The 19,960-nt window shown below is 46.5% G+C and overlaps 2 protein-coding genes across 5 annotated transcripts in view; one reads left to right on the top strand and one right to left on the bottom strand.

Annotated features, from left to right (window-relative positions):
* PRPF40B (pre-mRNA processing factor 40 homolog B) overlaps positions 1-19,960 on the top strand; it is a 52,429-nt gene that overhangs the window by 10,838 nt on the left and 21,631 nt on the right. The gene's annotated exons all lie outside the window — the stretch shown is intronic.
* Positions 1,153-14,477, bottom strand: FAM186B (family with sequence similarity 186 member B). Its single transcript, XM_019724647.2, is given in 9 exon segments — positions 1,153-1,185; positions 1,187-1,304; positions 3,969-4,154; positions 4,912-5,090; positions 6,505-6,697; positions 7,125-8,790; positions 10,905-11,087; positions 13,022-13,247; positions 14,128-14,477. Coding segments are annotated over 9 exon segments (2,880 nt in total). The 5' UTR covers positions 14,224-14,477.

Here is a 19,960-nt window from a genome sequence, read left to right as displayed (position 1 = left end):
GCCCACTGGCCCATGTGGGAATCGAACCGGCAGCCTTCGGAGTTAGGAGCACGGAGCTCTAACCACCTGAGCCACCGGGCTGCCCCGTTTCTGCCACTTTTGATGGAGGAATATTTTTCCTGTGAGTCCCCAAGTGATGTAGGTGATGTTGGATCTGCCGGCAGTTTCTGGGTGTAGGCCGGGATTGTGTCTTGTGAAACTGAAGAATGAAAACACGGACTCAGGAGAGGCAAAGAGTTTTAAAAAGAGGATAGTTTATTGAAAGCAAAGAGTCAGAGCTCCCAAAAGGGGTGCCCCGTGACTGAGGTGAAAGCTCTTACTTTTATACCTTCCTTGCCTGCTTGGGGAAGGGGAGCTGTTTGAAGAAGGGAAATGGCGACTTCTAATGAAATTCGTCTACCAGGTTTGTTCTGCTTGCCCATACTAAAGGAATTAGCAAAGTAACCCACTCTTACCTATCAGATCTGCTCCGTTTCTCAGGCCAAAAGGAATTTTATGATTAACCTCAAGGCCTTGTTACATTTTGTCCTGGAGCAAAGGAATGATTTCAAAACCTGGAGTTTTAGGATATGGCTGTCTTTGTGTATTCTACCAGGGACCTCCCTGCCTACCTAGTGACATGCTATCTCCCCTGTCTCACTTGTGCTGTCACTCCTCAGAGACTCACTGGCCTCTGCCTCCCACCCAGTGACACTTAGCTCTGACTCTTATTCAGTATCTCCTTTTGTTTTTATCTTCTGTGCGTCCCTGCTAACCATCAGTATTTCCGCGTGATTAATGGAAGAATTACTGACTCCTGCCACGTGCCAAGCACTAATCTTAGCTGTCTCCGCTTGTTGGCTCCCTCAGTACAGAGAACACTTGGGGAATCTTCTCTGACTTGTGTCCGGTCGTAGGACGGGTGGTCATAGACCTGATTCCAAAAGTGAGTTGGGGAGGTGTGGGATCAGCAATGAGAAAGAAAATTGTAAAAATACACACACTTCTATTTTATTAAAAATATACAGTTTGGGGACTGGAGGAAGGAAGGAGAGTTTCTCAAAGTTCTAGGACTACTTAGCAACACCCATGGTGTTTGTTTCAAAACACCACCTGAGAGCCTGCATTTGGAACAAGTTTTCATGGGATTTGAGTCACCCTAAAGTTTGAGACTCACTGGCTAAGGGATGGAGTGGGGACTGTGATTGTCTCGAACCTTTTGGCTTTTTAGGGTTCCAGGAAGGGACTCGCTTGACTTTTTATGAACAAGTTCAGCTGACTCTTCTGAGGGTTCTCGGCATTCCTTTCTTTGGGTTGCTGAGGCACTGAAAGAGTTAATGCAGTTATAAGTCGGGAAGCAGCTGAGACAAGGCCCCAGGATGTGGGTGCCCACCCAGCTCACCCTCAAGCCTCCCAGGTTGTCTCTGGGACATCAGTCAGGGCTGGGCCCAGACTTGACCCAGTCATGGCCCTGCCTAACACGCATTTCTGCCACATCCCAGGGGCTCTGCTTCTCTTCTGGTGAATCTGCCTCATTTTACCTCACAGACGGCTTCCCTCTTCCCTCCCCTCACTCTTCCTGTTCCTTCCTAGCCACCCACGTTTCTTCCTCTCCAACCCCATCTAATCTGCCCAGAAACCAGCGTGTTGGATGTCCATGTAAGCCTGCACCGGCTGCATCTCGGCGCACGTGTGTGCACCCCTGTGAACGTTAGCTGTGCAGGCAGACCCTGAGCAAGGGGGGGCAATTAGAGGGAAGGTTAAGCTTCTTCTGCAACTGCAGACAGCGTTTGATGTGTGCACACACAGAGCTATCTTACCTGTCAGACAGAGAGCCCCAGGGAGACGCTTGTAAGGCAAAGCAGAAAAAGATCTTGAAACGGGGGAAGGCCTGCTGGTTTTTGAGGGACACAGTCTTCCCCGTGTCCCAAACCACAGAGGGAAGATGAACAGCCCTCCCTACATGCTGAAAGATGCGCCGGCAGGCCTGAGACGCGACAGGCTGTCAGTGCCAGGTCCCCCGGAGAATGGGGCAGGTGGCACGAGGTCGGTCCTAGTTATGAAACTAGACAGCGCTGTGACCTGGACAGCGCAGTTGGGGCAGCAGGTGAGGTGGGCAGGATTACAAAGAGGTGAGTGACCTGGGACTACACAGCAGGTCACCTTGAGGATTCATCGTGGGCAGGGGGCCAAAGAGAAGGTCCACTTTTGGGAGTGGAAGCAGAGTGTGTCTCCAGAGGGGCACACACAGAGCACTCACAAGGAAAGCAGCGTGACCACCCCCAACCGCCCGAGGCAGCAGTAGCCTGGGCAGTGGCAGAGAACTTCTCATGCCATGATATCGTGGTCCCAGGACAACTCAGGGAGCCACCACACTGAAACGCCGAGGACCAGCCTGACACGCAGGTAGACGGGGCCAACCTGGGATGTGGATAAAAACGGCAGAAGAAGGAGGACTTTGCCGCCACATCTGGTAGTGAGATAAAGGGAATACACTTGTACAGAGTTGGAAAAAAGGGAAGAAAATTGTATTCACCTAAATTCCCCTGGAAAGGAGAAGCTGTCTGTGCTGAGAACAATATTTTGATAAGTGCTTAAGCCTGAAGCTGAGATCCCAGTGGAGGCCCGGGTGTGGGTGGAACAGCTCTGCGTGGGTCAGGCAGGAGTGTTTGAATTCTGCATGTTGTACCAAAGAAAGAGTGGCAGAAAAGAGGGTCACTGAGACTCCGTTTCCCCATCGCCCCCGTACACTGTCAGAAAGTTACTAACATGAAATGCTTGGGGTCAAATGGAATGTGTACACTTGATATTTATGCCCACATACTTATGTGGGTAGGAAGAACCAAGGGTTGGGGGCCTCAGATTCAAACAGACACCAAGTAGAGCCCAGGCACTGTTAGGATGCAGAGGGAGACGAGAAGGAACTCCGAGAGGAGAGACACCACTGTGGGGGCGCCTTGGGCAAATTTTGCCAAATCTCAGGGGCGTGGGGCCCCAGTTGACTTCTGGGTTACTGAGTTCTGCCACATTGCTGTTTTGGTTGTTTTCAATTAATTGTCTATGTTATATCCAAATCAACTCACAACAACTAACACACACACACACACACACACACACACACACGCACACACATGCACGCACGCACGCACGGCCTTGGAACCTCTCCAGACATTGAAAACTAGGTATCTATGTACGTGGCGGGCTACAATGCTAATGTCCAACTGGGACTCCCAGGCCCACTTCAGAGCAGAAGCGTAACCAAGGAGCAGTGTTTTCAATTCTCCCTGCTGGCCTGTCTCACCTGTGTGAGGATGGCACCAGCCTCTGACAGCGCTTGCTTCTGGTTAGGTCTAAGGCTGGCGGGCATCCGTGCCCTCTCCCTGTCAGAGATCTTTAACTGGGGCAGGGCCAGGGCCACATGAGGCAGCTGGGAGCGGGCATCTAGAAAAGCTCCTTGAAAGAGCCTTGAGTCTTCGATAGTTATATCTTCAAGCCAAGAGAGGCAAAGGAGAGTCGAACCTTCCCAACCAGAAAAGCCGCTTGTTGGCCCAGAGTCCTGCCTTCCTCCCCTCAGCTGCTCTCCCCAAGGACAGTTCCTGAGGGCCTTAAGGAAATGACAGTGCGAAGGGCCCCTCCTGGTCTCCCTCATCTATTATCCTGAACCTGGTTTTCTTTGAGAACAACCCTCACACCTAGGGCGAGATACACCTCTTGAGCGATTCCCGTGCAGCCCAGGAAACAAGTGGGGAGGGAAGACTTCTGTGTGACCTTTTGAGACACCGTGGAAAGTCCTTGAGAGAACTAGATTGGGATTGGCGGGGGGACACAAGCTGGTGGCCGATACTGTGGTGTGGCACAATAAAGGGGGTTATTATTAACGGTTAGAAAGAGACCTCTTTGGCCACTGGACAGAGACAATGTGCACTCTGGCCTCTGGCCTGGAGGGCTTGTCTCCCTGAATCAGATTAACTTCCAGCCTTGCGCCTCACCCGGCCTTGAGGGACATCAAGCTTTTATGGTAGCAGGAATGCACATCCAGTGCCAACAGCCGGGGAATATCTGGGCACCCCCCTAGCTGGTCCCAGGACAGGCTGGTGGGGGTCTTCTTTTCTATTGGGTGACTAGAGGAGGCCACATCAGTCTTCCAGACGGTCTCCATCTGGTTTCCTTGTTGGCTAAGGTGGAAAATGTAAAAAGAGACCAACAGTTAGATGGAGGGAGGGAGGGAGGGAGGGAAGGAGGGAAGGAAGGAAAGAAGGTGAGAGAGAGAGAGAGAGAGAGAGGGAGAGAGAGAGAGGGGGGTTGAGAAGTAGCAACAAGCTCTCCAGGGCCACAAGGCCCAAGACACTGGGCCTTGTTTTCTTCCTTTCTCAAGTAGTTGTCACCACCTTCCTTATTATCTTTGCTCCCTTAACTCTAAGTCTCACCTTTCTGGGGCTCCTCTTGCTGAGGAGCTGCTGGAAGAGGTTCTCCAGGCACATGTCCTGAACTGGGCCATACTGGGGTGGGTGTGGATGTGGGTCTTTTCAGCTGCCCAGAGGCTCACAGTGTCTCTTTTTGAGCCAGGGGTCACACAGTGGGAATGGTCAGGCTTGTTTGTATGGATGGACCAATGGGAGGTGCCGGACCAATGCTCAAGGTAGAAATGATTATGAGCTGTCAGCTGTGGTCCCCAGAGTCTTTCAGTTGCATGGTTTGGAACATACCTGGTCAGGCTGGTCCCTGAAGCCCACACACCACCACATACATGCACACCCTCCTCTGGACCAATGGCCAGAGCCGGGCAGGGCAGCTAAGAAGACGGGTGCCTTGTCACTCATTGGGTGAGCTTTGTCTGTGCCCTCAAGTAGCTGCCTGCCTCCCCAACCGACCACCCCTGCTCCCTGCCCACCACTCATCCAGTTGGCTGCCCCCTTGGTTTCTTGCACCTACCGGGCCATCCACAGGGGCACACGTTCCCGATGCTTGGATGGAAGATTCTCTGGGGGCTGCTTGCAGAAGGGGCCGCTGGAGTGGACCCGCCGGAGTAAGGATGAGGACAGCTTGCTTTTCCTTGGCTTTGGAGAGGTGAGCACAGGGGTGTTCAGGTGAATGTTCCACTCCAGCTGGAGCTAGAGGAACCGGCAGAACAGCATCAGGGAGACAGGAAGTTATCCCCTCTCTAGGGCCAGAGGAAGCATTGTCTTAACTCAGGGCTGAGCAGACCCAGGGAATCCTTCCAGTTAGAAACGCCTGGGACCCCAGGGTCTCGAATTTCTTTGCATTGTTATTTGCTCCTGTTATCTCCGTTGCTGTGGACAAGCAGGACCATAGGCAAAACAGCACGGACAGAAAAGCAAAGGAAGCCACAGCAGCTGGAACTCCTGCGAGCACGGGCAGGATTCGTGACATGGGGCCGGGTTGTGCCTGGAATGCTTTCATCCAGCCCCAACCTGGTACTGGGCAAGGAGCTGGGGGAACCCTCATAACCACCCGAAGAACTGTCACACGGTCCCTTTGGCACTTACGGAAGATGATCAGGACTAGTGTAAGGTGATAGGGAGCTGAGTTGGGAGATAGCTCCATGGCCGAGGCGCTTCCAACTGCCCACTGCTGGCACTTACACAGAGACCCTCAGCACACTGCTTCCCCCAGACTTAAGCCACTCTGTCCAGGACTCAGGGGGTTACCTCCTGGCCCAACCCTAGGGGAGATCCCAGCAGGTGCTGGGTCAGTGCTGTGGGATTGTCCAGTCCCTACAAGCCATGGGCACTGGATGCTTCTCTGCCCCAGTAACGGGGGAAGGAGTAGAGGAAACTGAAGACAGCCCTCAGAGATTAAAAATAGGTCATACCCAAGGGACTGGGACTCAGAATGACTTTGGACTCGTAATAGCAATGCCAACACCTAGATGGCGATGAGCAGTGTCTTCAGAATCGTGAAGGAAAATGAATTCTGACCTCGCCTTCCATATCCAGGCTAACTGCAAATTAAGAGCGAGTGTAGATACTAAGTAAAGCTGTTTCCAGACAATCAAGGTCTGTGAGGTACCGTTTGTCAGGAAGTGACTGGAGGAGGTGATCCATTAAAACAAGAGAAAACTGGTATCTAGAAAGCAGGGGAGCTGTCCCCAGAGAGAAGGAAAGCATGTCCCCAGCATGAAGGTAAAGAGGACAGCTGTGACCAAGCTGGAGAGCAACCAGAACCTTCAGGAAAAGGGCAGAGACCCCACAGGAGAGAGAATCTCCGTGAAGCTGGGATTGCAGGGCCCAGCTACCTTCCCCCTCCAGAAGAGTCTTTTCTTCCCTAGCTCTTTCTGAAGGTCCATCTCTAGTGCTGGCACCATAGATGGATATTGGGAAGCTGCCGTTCTTACACTCAAGCTGCCTCCTGTCTTCACCTCTTCCTGGTTCAGAGGCATTAGCTTCTCTTATTTACCATCTGCCCCCACATCCAGTCACTTCCACGTTCCTGCTGGCTCATTTCCTGGCTCCACCTCTACTGGCTGTGCTGACCCCCGAGAAGGTCACCAGGCAGGAGGCCCACCTTGGGGAACATGGTGACCATGCTGCTCAGGCACTTTTGGCGCTTCTCCTCCAGATCCTTCTGCCTGTCCGTCAAGGCCTGCAGACGGAGATCCCGCAGACGGTCAGTGCGCTCCAGGAAGATGTAGAGTTTCTGGGCCTCGTAAGGAGCCCCCGTTTTTCGCATGGCTTGTATGTGGTTGATCACTTCTTGTCTGGGGAGAGAAGGAGGCATTCGGTGGGTGAAGGGCCTCCTCCTCCCCCCACATCTGTTAACCAGACATGACTCCACATTTGTAATTCCCAGGAGTGAGAGGAGAAGTGGAGGTTGGTGAGAGCCAGGGAAGGCAGGGAGCAGAGAAGTGTCGGGTGTGGAGCCTCGGGGCTGGGCTGGAAACAGGAAGAAAGTAAGCACATCGGGGAGCATAGTAGGTGGGTGACTGGCAGGAGGGGAAGGAGGGAGGAAGAAGTAAGGAAAAGCCCACTACAGGGTGAGCAATGGGTAAGCACCCCACCGCCCACTCCTTCAGGGTTGCCCAAGGCCTTGGGTGCTTCTCCCCGTCCCCCCTTGCCCCATGCTGCTCCTCTCCCCTTGTGTTTTGGCTCTGCCCACACACCAGGTGTGTGCCCGGGAGGACCTACCGGAGGCTCTGGAAGTGTCTGTAGAGGATATACTTATGGCACAGGCCCCGCAGTCTGAGCACGCTCAGCCCCATGGTGGTGGCAGTGAGCTCCAGGGCCCTGCTGCGCAGGTAGTGGGGCAGCCCCCACTCCGCACCCTCACTCAGGAGCTGCAGATTCTTCCTCTGGGCCTCCACGTTCATGTGGTACACCTTCCCCTTCAGAGTTATCGGTGATACATGCAAAGGCGGCTGGGCCACCTTGCAGATGGATCCCCCTGTGACAGGAGCAGAGGCTGATTTCTTGGGCTTTGTGGGAACGCGACGGGTCCATGGTTTCTGGGTAAAATCAGCTGAAATCGTGATCCTCTGAGTTCTAGGGGTAGGCTGCTGGATATTAGGGGACCTAGGCAAGTGTGGGCTCCTGCCTTGGTGTGCAGACTGGGCCCGGCTTGGGGGAGGTGTCAGCCATGCCTTCTCCAAGTCTCTCCATTTCCTGGAGGTCATGAAGGTTGTCCTGTCCGCATCCTCCCTCGGAGGCTCCGGCTCCCTCTGGGGGCCCCCTTGCTCCTTTCCCGGCTGGACCAGTCTCTGCTGCTGCTCCTTTGCCACCTCCTCCATCTCCCACTGCCGCAGCTTCTGCTGGTGCTCCTGCTCCAGCAGGGCCCACGTCTTCTGCCGCTGCAGCCACATCTCCTCCTCCTCCAGCCACTGCTGCCTCCGCCTCTCCCAGCTGAGCTCCTCTTCCCAGCACTGCACCTTGCTCTCCAAGGCCACCTTCCTGGAGCTCTCTGGGGACAGCTGATCCCTAAAATGGGAATTCATTGGGAGTCCTTCTTTCTCCCGGGCTGCTTCCTGGAAGAAATCCTTCTGGTCTTTGACTATGTGGCCTGGGCTCTCTGCCACCGTTATTTCCCATTTCCTAGGAAACTTGTGATCCACCGCGGATGGCAACACAGGCTGAAGACTTTCAGCATCCTTGCTGCTGTACACATCTGCGATCCTCCATTGCATGGTCGTGGTGGCAGGTGACGGGTGTGTGGAAGACCTCGCACCACTGTCCCTGGCCATGGCTGCGGGACGTGCTGGGAACAACTGCTCCTCCTTCTTGGGTTCCTGTTGGATTTCCTCCACGCCTGGTTCTTTCTCTGGGAGGGTCCCTTTTTCAGGGGGGGCCGGGGAGTCAACGAAGATCTTGTCCGAGTCATCTGCTTGACCTCTAGCAGACTGAGCCTTCTTTAGCTGGAACTCTAAGGACTGCTTTATCAGGAGAAGGTCGTGGTACTTTCCCCCTAGAATTTCCACCTGCTTTAGTAGGGCATCCCGCTTACTCTCAAGGACTCGGAGGGACTGCTGGGAGTATAACCTCTGGCTGCGGATTTCTTTGCACATCTCTATTTTCAGGTGCCTGTATTTGGTCTCCAGGCTCCTGTTTTCCTGGTGCTGGAGGATCAAGGCCTTGTTGAGGTTCTCCACCACAGTAGACATGTACCTGATGGCCCTGACCTCCCCTTGGTTGAACATGGTAGAGTCCAGGAGCTCCTGCAGCATGGACTTCACCTCAGAGACCCTGGTGCAGGTCGTATTCTTGTCCTGGAGCATCTGCTCTGGGCTCAGTGGCTGAGGGAAGGATGCAGATTTTTGTGGGCTTTCTTCCTGCCAGCCTTGCCAAAAGGTATGTTTGGACCCTAGGAGAAGTAGAGAGAACAAAGGCAACAAGCTCCCATGGGTCCCAAGGGTTATACTGCTTCTCCAGACCCTGCTTGGCCAAATTCCCATTCAACGGCCTTAGGGCTTTGGCAAGAACAAGGAGCTGAGGCTGTGCGGGGGCCAGGGGAGAAGGCAGGAGAGTGCTCTGCTCGGCTCAGAGCTTGCCTAGGACTTACCTGCCAGGGCCTGCCAGCTCCATAGCACCAGAACTGGAACTATTCAATCCAGTTCAACTCAATTCCACGTACTCTTGATCTTCCATATTTCCCTAGAGCAGAGTGGTTTTTCTAATCATGCTACTTCTCAGCCTCAATATCTGTGTGTGCCAATTATCCAAACTCTACAAGCCTACCTGGTACTTAGATTCCAGATCACCAGGGAAGCTTTATTTCCCTTTCTTGTTATCACTGGACCGTGTTTGTAGACAATTTATCACATGGTTCTGTAGCTGTCCACATGTTTTTATTTTTAATGACTAATGTCCTTTCCCATTTGGGGGGGTTATAAACTCCTTTGATACTTTGATGAAAGCAGGAGACCTTCTCCCCAGGAAAATGCACGTAAACACAGATTGTACACTCTGTGTTCAAACAAATTCATAGACCTCAGCGCATCAGGGCCAGGTCACATCTGCCACGTGTAAGACTGCTGGAGTGATTCTCTTGGAACATCCATTCATTTCATTTGCTCATTCAATGAACATCACTGGCAGAGAAAACATTGGCTAACTTTGGATGTGGGCTAAAGGAAATATGTCAATGAAATGACACTGAAGTCAAGCTAGCATCGATCTAATATTGTCAGAGAGGCCGTATGGCCCTGGTGGTTCAGAGCTTGCATTCTGGAATCAGGTAACTTGGGCTGATCCCATCCTTACCTACCACTTGCTTTGGGCACGTTTCCTAACTTCTCAGTGCCTCTGTTTCTGAAAAATGGGGATAATTGTAGTATCTACTTCATAGGACTTAACTTAAATCATGTTTCGTGCCAAGCACAGTACCAGATACCTAGTAAGTGCTCAATAACTAATCCCTAAAAAGAAATGAATAAGACACAACCTTTGCTCTCGAGTTTATACTCTAGCAAGGAAATAAGTCAAGAGTACAAATAACTATATTTGGAGAAATAATATGGTAAGGACTGTAGGAGAGAGTGTCTCCTTTTCATCCACCTTTCCCTGCTCCCTCCCTCCCCCAACTATGGACCTTGCTTGATGATAAGGAACCCGGCCATGAGAGTCAGTGGTAAAATGCTACTGGTAAATATTGTTTATTATTTAGAACATGCCCTGAGCATGTTCTAAGAGTTGTGCCAGGTGTCTTGTACCAAGTGGAACCCTGCAAGCGGGCACTGGCCTCATTTTGTGTGTGAGTAAAGTGAGGATCAGAAAGCTGACGTAACCTGCCCAAAGCCTCACAGCCAAAAACTGGCATATGGGATTCAAACTCAGGTCTGTCTGATTCTAAAGCCCATGCTTTTGAGTAAGATTAAGAAGCCAGAAATTCTAAGCATGGGGCCTGGTTTTGTCACAAGCTTTCTTTGCGGTCCCTCCTCTTCTTTGAACTTCAATGTTCTCATCTACAAAATATAAGAGTTAGATCATTGCAGGTCCCTTCTAGTGCTGATAGGAGTAAAATTTCAAGGTTGAACCTTGTTGTTGACTGACCACTTCTGGAGAAGCCACAACTGAGAAGGTTCTGGAACCTTTGGCTGAGTCTCACCAGACTTTTGTCTTTGTAGCTGGGTTTGGAGTAAGGAAAGGATATTTTCCGGACTCTAGCGACAAGCCCAGCCTCTCTCAGCTGCTAGTCTTATTCCCTAGGACCTGCATGAGGTCACAGCTCCAGGGAGCACCAACAGGAAGCTGTGTCCACATCACGCCTTCCTCCAGTCCTGAGGGACAACTCAGAATTGCTCAGTGCCCAGCTTGGGATCAACACCCAAACCCCTCACCACTGTCCATCCATCTCAGATACAGCTTTTGTTATGGAGGAGAGTCAGAAAGACCCCCACAGATTCTGGTGTGTGACTTCTTACCCTGAGATGGCATCCACCCCACCCAGCCTCCCACCCTGGTACTCCTGGAACCTACTTTGTACCCTTTTCTTTTGTCCTTCAATGAGAGTGGAGCAAAGGGAAATGAGAGACTCGATGCCTCCTTTGGTGGTGATGAGGGAGAGAGGTAACACCTTCTCCATCACCTCAATCCATTCATCCAGGCCTTCCTCTTCCTCCTCACTCTTCCTGTTCCTGATCTCATATGTCAGACTGTCACCTGGAGAGGGAGGGGAGGGGGTTAGGCTTCTAAGGAGCCCCTAAGCAGCCCTATAGCACAAGGGTGATACCAGCAGTCCTTGAGGCCAGACTGGTTTCACTTTTTGCTAGCTATGTGATATTGGGCCACTTATTCCCTTGAGCCTCAGTATCCTTGCTTGTAAAAGGGTTGGGTGGAGATCGAATGAGATAATATATGTGAAATGATCAACATGAGGCCTGCCATGTTGAAAATATGTAATAGACATTAAATAGTATTGTTGTACATTAAGGCCAGGGATGTGTCTGCCTTGTTATTGCCTAGTCCAATATCTGGACAATTAAATGAATTTACTGGAATCAACAGCCCTGCTCAGTTCTTGGGGGCAGCTGAAGGACCACTAAACTGAGAACTCATCAGGGGCAGGGCAGTGTGAGGGGGGTGGGGTACATCCCTATACCACCTTCCTCTAACATTGCAGTATCCACCACGCCTCACAGCAGACTGAGGTCTCGTGATAGGATAGCTGATCGTAATGGGGGTGGCACCTGACTCCAGGGCTACATGCAGCTGATCCACACCCACATGGCTATACCAGTGTCTTACAGCTGGCATCAGTGCTGTTTGGACCAGTAACCACGCAGTAAGGGTCATTCAGTGCTGTGAATATCACCCTTGGGTTCCTCTACAAAATAGTTAGTGTGCTCCACCAAAAAACTATTATGACTAATAAACAAATTCAATAAAGTTGCAGGACACAAAATCAACATACAAAGATCAGTTGCATTTCTATACACTAACAATGAACTATCTGAAAAAGAAATAAAGAAAACAATCCCACTCACAATAGCATCAAAAACAATAAAATACTTAGGAATAAATTTAACCAGGGAGGTGAAGGATCTCTACACGGGAAATTATAAGACACTGATGCAAGAAATTGAAAAGACATATAAATGAAAAGATACCCGATGTTCATGGATTGGAAGAATTAACGTTGTTAAAATGTCCATACTACCAAAAACCACCTATAGCTTTAATGAAATATACCAATGGCATTTTTCACAGAAATATGAAAAAAAATTCTCAAATTTATATAGAATCACACAAGATCCCAAATAGTCAAAGCAATCTTGAGAAAGAAAAACCAAACATCTCACTATCTGATTTCAAACTATATTACAAAACTATAGTAATCAAAACAGTATGGTACTGGCATAAAAACAGACATACAGACCCATGGAATAGAATCAAGAGCCCAGAAATAAACCCATGCATATACATTCAACTAATATTTGACGAGGGAGCCAAGAATACACATTGGTAAAGGATAGTCGCTTCAATAAGTAGTATTGGTAAATCTAGACATTCACATGCAAAAGAATGAAATTGAACCCTGATCTTAACACCACTCACAAAAATTAACTTGAAATGGATTGAAGACTTAAATGTAAGACCTGCAACCATAAAACTCCCAGAGGAAAACATAGGAAAAAAGCTCCTTGACATTGGTCTTGGTGATGATTTTTTGGACAACAACAACAAGAACAAGTGGGACGACATCATACTAAAAAATTCCTGCAGTAAAAGAAATCAGCAAAATGAAAAGGCAATCTACAGAATGGGAGAAAATATTTGCAAACCATATATCTGATAAGGGGCTAACATCCAAAATATATAAGAAACTCATATATCTCAATAGTAAAAACCAATCCAACTTATAAATGGGCAAAGGATCTGAATAGACATATTTCTAAAGAAGATATACAAATGGCCAAAAAGTACATGAAAAGGTGTTGCAACATCACTAATCAGGGAAATGCAAATCAAAACCACAATGAGATATTATTTCATACCTTTTAGGATGGCTATTACGAAAAAAATGAGAGCTAACTATTGGTGAGGATGTGGGGAAGGCACCTGCCCTCAGGACAGCACCCAGCCTGCAAACTCACCCCAGTCACCCAGCCAGCGGAGAATTTCGTACAAGTGCTTCTCTTTAGTCTTAGCATCTTTGGAGAAGGAGGCAATTTTCTCTAGCAAGATGCATCTGTTCTTGCCCTTTTGCTCCATCTGGTGAGATTTTCCCTTTTTTTTAAAATCATATCCCAGTTCTTCCTGGAAGCGGTTGATGACACAATTGACATTGTCCAAGATGTCTGAGAGCTGGGAAGAAATATCCTGTATGGAGGACAGCAGATGGTAGTATTTAGGGGTGTGAGCTCTGGAGCCAGATGCCGTGTCCTAGTAGAGTGATCTCAGACAAGTCATGTAACCTCTGGGGGTCTCAGTTTTCTTATTTGTAAAATGGGGATCACTATAGTACCTGTGTCACAGGGTTTTGTAAAGATTAAATGAATTAATATTTGTAAAGCACTTGGGACAGTGCCTGGCACATAAAATAAAAAATAAGTAGTTCTTATTACTGTCATTTTAATGATTAAGGCCAGGTCAGGGAAGGAATACTGAAAATCCTCAGCAAACGTGTCTTCAGAATTTCAGAGTTTGCTGGGGACTTTGGGACATCTCTCCTCACAAGGATGCACAGGCAACAGACGGGGAAAATGAGGCCCCAAGAAACCCTCAGGATCAAACCATAAAAAATGCACTAGAGGCTCAGGAGCAGCATGATTCCAGCCTTTGGCCATTTCCCTGTGAGCTTCTAGGACTCAGCTTGGGGAATTCTGACAGATTGCCAAGAACAGACCCCCGAATCATGAACTCTGGGCCCTTCCTCCCACCCTGCTAGTACCCGCCCCTCTGTGTCTCAGGGTCATCCTGGGGTTTCTGTGGGCTATTCTCTTCCTGGGTCCTGCCCAACCTTGGGGGGACAGCAAGGGAGGGGGTGAGGGGGTTGGGTGGTGCTTTGACTCCAGCTCGCCCTGCAGAAGCCAAGTCTAGGAGGTGGATATTTTGCACCAATCTGTCTGCAAACCCGGCTTTCTGAGGATCCCAGGACCCCCGAGGGTCCAGAGCTGGAATCTTACCCAAATCTGGGATCAGTCCCCAACCTCCACATCAAACCCCCACAGAAGGGTGACTCCCTCATCTCAGGGATTACCTCCTGAGCCCGAGTTAGCCGGGCAGCCTCAATCCTCGAGATGATGGCTGTCACTGATGTGGGGGTCACCAACTGTGGGGGCTTGTCTTTCTCCATTTTGGATCACTGTCAGTCACAAAGATGTCCTGTTTCTCTAGTACACAAGCCAGGACACGTGGTGTTGGCTGCTTTGGGGTTAAGGGCTGTGGGGCAGCTCCTGAGTACCCTATGCCTAGCCACAGCTCCCTGTAACTGCCAGACGGCAGGTTCCAACTGACCTTCTCTTCTCCAGTGACATCATCAGTTTGATTGGAAGAATGACTCCCTGTCATTTATCTGCTTGAATATATATGTATATGTTTCTAATACCATGTTTCCCCGACACTCTAATGCATCCTTTGGAGCAAAAATTAATATAAGACCCAGTTTTACATTGTATAAGACCGAGATTATATTATATTATATTATATTATATTATATTATATTATATTATATTATATTATATTATATTATATATTAATAAGACCCGGTCTTATTTTATTATATTAAAATAAGACCGGGTCTTATATTAATTTTTGCTCCAAAAGATGCATTAGAGCTGATGGTCCAGCTAGGTCTTACTTTCGGGGAAACACGATATATATTAACCTGTTGCTTTTTAAAAACCATTAAATGTTTTGCTCCCAAATTAAATGTTAATGGCTAAAATAGGAAAAAGCAATCAGGAAAAGTTATTTTCCCAATGAGAACTTTTTAATAAATTAGAGCCAATCGGTAACTAATGGAAATACGTTTGTATTTGCACCAGTAGGGAAGGAGAAAGAGAAAAAAAAGAGGGAAGGACCCTAGACTGGGAGTCAGGAAACCAGGTTTAAGTTTCTACTCTGTAACTCCCAGCTTTGTAACTTTAAGTAAATCTCCTAACTCCACTGAGCCATAACTTGCACATGTTTGTAAGGATGAATAAGTTATTTATAAACTACAACATGCTCTGAAATCATAAGGGATTAAAGGACCATTCAGTGCCAGATGTATATATAAATAGACAACTATACATAAACCAGGGTATGAGCACCTCAAAGAGAACTAGGCCTCACTTGTTTTCAGTATTTCTAACACCTAGCCCCATGCCTGGCGCACAGAATGTTACCAGTGTCTGTTGACTGAATGAAGCAATGAAAGAAACTGAGTAAGTGAATAAACGGTAAAGAACAGGAAGGAACACTTCTCATTTTTTGAGGTTAGCATTACCTTGCTACCAAAACCAGACAAAAATATATAAGGAAAAAAAACCCCAGTATCCTTTACAAACATAGACATGAAATGAAATGGAAGCCTCTGATTGGAAAAAAATTATTTGCAAAATATATGTTTGATAAAGGATGTGTCCAGAATATATAAAGAACCACTACAACTCAGTAACAAAAAGAAAATCCAGTTTTTAAAATGGGTATAAGAAGATACACAAATGGTAAAAAAACACATGAAAAGATTCTCAACATCATTAGTTCTTAGGGAAAAGCAAGTAAAAAAAACCACAATGAGATGCAAAATCTGGCAAAGATGAGTCAGCCAATAAAAAGTGTGACAATCCTAAGTGTTGAGGAGGATGTTGGGAAAGTAAAACCTCATATATTACTGGTGAGAATGTAAAATGATAGAGCCACTTTGGAAAAAAGTTTGGCAGTTTTTTTAAAAGTTAAGTATACGTTACCATACAACCCAGAAATCCCACTCTGAAGTAATGAAAACATGGCCACAGAAAGACCTATACAGAAATATTCATAAGCAGCTCTATATGTTACAGCATGAACCTGCAAACAACCTAAATGTCCATCAACTGGTGAATGGATAAACAAATTGTAGTATGTCCATGCAATGAACTATACTACTTTACATTAAAAAGGAATGAACTGATAAGATGCAACAACATGGATAATCGCAACAGCATTATACTACGTGAAAGAAGCCAGACACAAACTACTACAAGTGTATGATTCCACTTACATGAAATTCTAGAAAGGCAAAGCTATAATGACAGAAAACAGATCAGTAAATGCCAGGAGCCAGATGAGGAGGAAGAGACAGAGTGCAAAAGGGCACAAAGAAAGTTCCTGAGTGAAGGAAATGTTTTCTGTCCTGATTACGTAGTGGTTATATGACAATATACATTTGTGAAAATTCATAGTATTGTACACTTAAAATTGGTGAATTTTATTATATGTAAATTATACCTCAATAAAGCCAATTTTAAACACTGTTTTATATAATGTTTTATAATGCCCAAGACTGTGGAATTAGTCAGGAGAGTATTGGAGGGTGTAAGGAAATAATCCTTTCTTCTTTCTCAGGTGGCAAGTCTTCTCTACTTTCATTCCCTTTCTCCTTGAGGTTGGGATGACCCCTCTTGCAAGTTCCTCTCCCATGCAGCTCTGTGGCCAGTAGCAACACTTTCACCACAGTTCCAGGACACACTGAGGTGATCACTAGCCCAGGAGAGAGGTTTGTAAACTTTTTTAAAAAATGTAGCCAACCCCCTTTCCAAGCAAAGCTTTTCATAGAACCTCACTAAAACAGATAAAAACAATATCTTATTAGAATACATTTATAAGTTCAACTTCATGATATCTCTCATTCAATGTCAACAAGTCTGTCTGATGAACCCAGAACTTTGATATGTAGGACATTTGAGTGTATATATTTTTAAACTGTTTCAAAAACAGTTAAAATATATATAAAGTTTCTGAGTAAAAATGGTAGAGTGAACACATGTATCTAATTTTGTTCTACTGAAAATACACTAAAATTATTGCCAGGGACTTTTTTAAGGCATAAATCCACAAGGACAGGGGAACAGGACAGGAGACAAGAGCCAAATACTTTAGGAAGCTGAAAAGTATGTGGATGAGTGGTTCCTGACTTAGAGAAGGATGGATCCTTAGGCAGCAGTGGGGCAACCATATGGCAAAACAGAATTGGTTGTGGCAGATGGCTTACCACCCTGAGAAGGAGGTCCCTAAACATCAGAAGTTCCCTGCAGTGAAACTTATGGCCAACAAGTCCCACTCATGTACCTGAGCCCACACAGCACAAATGCTTCCAATCGGCTTTTTGGTAACCCATCCTTAAATGTGAACATAAAAGTAAGGATTGTAAAACCTGCAAGAAAAGACTCTAACATGAAAGAGACCAAAACAAGAGAAAAAGAAATGTAGAGCAAACAGAGATTATGTAGAAAGAAGAGTAAACAAAACTATCATTAATAGCTTCAGAGATAAGATAAGCTACTGCAACTCTGAAAAAAAAAGATGCTACAAAAGGAATATTCAGAGAATAAAGTGAGAATAATAAAAATCTTTAAAATATTGAAAAACTCAGTAGACGTTTTCTCAAAAGAAGAATGGGAAGACAAAATTGAGGAAATCTCCAAGAAGGCAAAGTAAAAACATGGAAAGTAGGAGAGAAAAATAAATTAGAAGGACCAGTCCAGCAGATCCATCGTCTGAATTGCAGGAGTTCCAAAAAAGAAAACAGAGAAAATAGAAGGGAAGAAATCATCAATGGGATGATTCAAGATTATTTCCCAGAAGTGAGGGGCATTGAGTATCCAGCACAACAAACAACTTCTCACCAAGACATATCACTGCCATTTCAGAACACGGGAGACAAGGAGAGGTTCAGAGAGGGGGAGAAAGTCACTAGGCATAAGGAGTTAAAAGGCTTCAGACGTCAAGCACAATGATGAAAGCTAAAAGGTAATGTCGCAAGGTCTTCATAATTCCCAAGAAATTCTATTCCCAGTCAGTCAAGCCAGGTCAGAGTAGAAAAATGGCAATGTCAAATATGCAAAGTTTAGAGACAACTTACCACCTCCTTTCTCAGGAAGTTTCTAGAAGATGGTCTCCAAAAATAGGAAATAAGTCAAGAAAGAGAAAGACACGGACTATGGCAAATAAAAGACCCAACGAAGGAGGCAAAGAAAATGCCCAGGGGGATGAGAAAGGAGATGCCATGTTGCCAGGTGTGCAGCAAAGATCAACACTCAGATTAGAGCAGGTCAGAGGCTCCAGCAGAAGGTGGTGAACCTGAGTTCCGGCCCTGGGAGGGAGGGCTTGGCAGCGGGGTGGGGCTGGTGGAGATTCTGCACCGGGAGGATGCTGGCTGTCCCTGCGGTCCTCGCCCTGGGGCCCCATGCAGCTCGGTCTTTCCCTGTGTATCTCTGGCGCCTCCCAGGTCGCTGTCCTGTCCCTCCCACAGAGCCCATAGTCATCTTGTTTTCCTCTCATATCATCCCCTGTGATGACAATGTCTCTGCCTGATGAATCTCGTGATCATGATGGAAATCTGTGATTAGACCCCTCTCGACATCACGATGAATATTGATACCATTCATATGTTCTCCTTTTCAACTGAGATCCAATTGGAAGTAATCTGTATGGTGAGAAGAGGAAAAAGCACACAATGAAAATATAAGCCATTGAGATTAAAATTAGACTTGCTAGTACTTCCCACTTATATAATAACAAGAAATATATCCATCTTGTGGAAAGTATAAACTATGTTAATAAGCACTGTCAGGAATTAGTTACTTCTTTAAGGCATATCTTAAACATGGTCGAAGGGAAATCCTAATAACTTAAAAAAAACCCCTGCCTGTTAAATTCTTAGAGGATACTTTCCTTTCAAGTTATGGGTCCTGTGATTTTGCTTTATGAATGAGTATGTATTGAATCCAATTCAAGCATATATAATTCCTATTAACATACATTAGTGATACTTTCCCATGATAAAGAAAAATTATTTTTGTCAGTGCATAGCTCTTCACATATTTCAGAGAAATGTGTCATAATGTTTAAGAGTTAAGAGTCCTGATTAGTTAGTCATTTAAATAAGTATATTAATACATTGTCCATACTGTCTAGAATTAATAAAACCTAATTAATGTTGGACATTCAGGGAAAAAAAAAAGGTGAACTTGATAGAGTATCTGCTGTACTTAGATATTCTGAGAGGAGATTTAGCCAACAAGGGGAAGATTTTGAGGCAGATTTTGTGACAAATACATAGAAAACTAAACAAATGAAAAAAATAAATAATTATCAATTCCAGGAAAAAGAAAAAAGTTATGCAGCAAAGGAAGAATAATCAGTTTTCTACATGGCTCAACTCTGAATGGCAGATGTAGTCACAGTGTTGTAAGAACTAAAAATTGAACTAACAAAAATTATCTAATTAAATTTGGCAGATGGGAACTAAGAATGAGGTATAAGTGGTGGGGAGAGAGGAAGGGAAAAAGAGTTAAATCCTCAAATCTGCCCCCATTATTTGTGGGGTCTGACGCAAGACTATAATGGAGACTCATATACTAAATATTTTAATGTGATAAAGTAAGCTAACAAATTGTTAAATAAAATACCTGCTAAACTCATTTTACAAATATACCTTCATAAGGACCTGAAAAACCAGATGGGAGGAAAGGATTCATTCTTGGGGGCCACAGTAGAGGGAAACGTCATTGTAGTTTTCACCACAATACCTAGATAGCCTCACATGAGGCTGTGGTTTTCAAACTTCATTACTGAGACCTCCAGGCCTAGCAGAAGTGGTTTAGAGGTTTAAAGTTTTTCTTTTTTCAAGGAGGTATTTCTTGGAATACAGAGACGCCTATTTTAAAGAGTCAAATACTTGTCTAAGATTTGTTAAAAACAGCAGAGCCCTGCCTCCATCATCTCTCCCTTGTGGGAGGCAGCCATTTTCAGCTCTTTCAGGAGGTTTCTTCATATCTCTGGCCCTCCTGCAGCTGCGTCCCTCCCCAGGGGCTGAGGAGTCCAAGGGATGTGGAAAATCAGGTTCT

Source organism: Rhinolophus sinicus, linkage group LG02 (genome assembly GCF_036562045.2).
Source record: "Rhinolophus sinicus isolate RSC01 linkage group LG02, ASM3656204v1, whole genome shotgun sequence".
Lineage (NCBI taxonomy): Eukaryota > Metazoa > Chordata > Mammalia > Chiroptera > Rhinolophidae > Rhinolophus > Rhinolophus sinicus.
The sequence above is the reverse complement of the archived record's forward strand: the minus strand, read 5'-3'. Positions and strand labels throughout refer to the sequence as shown.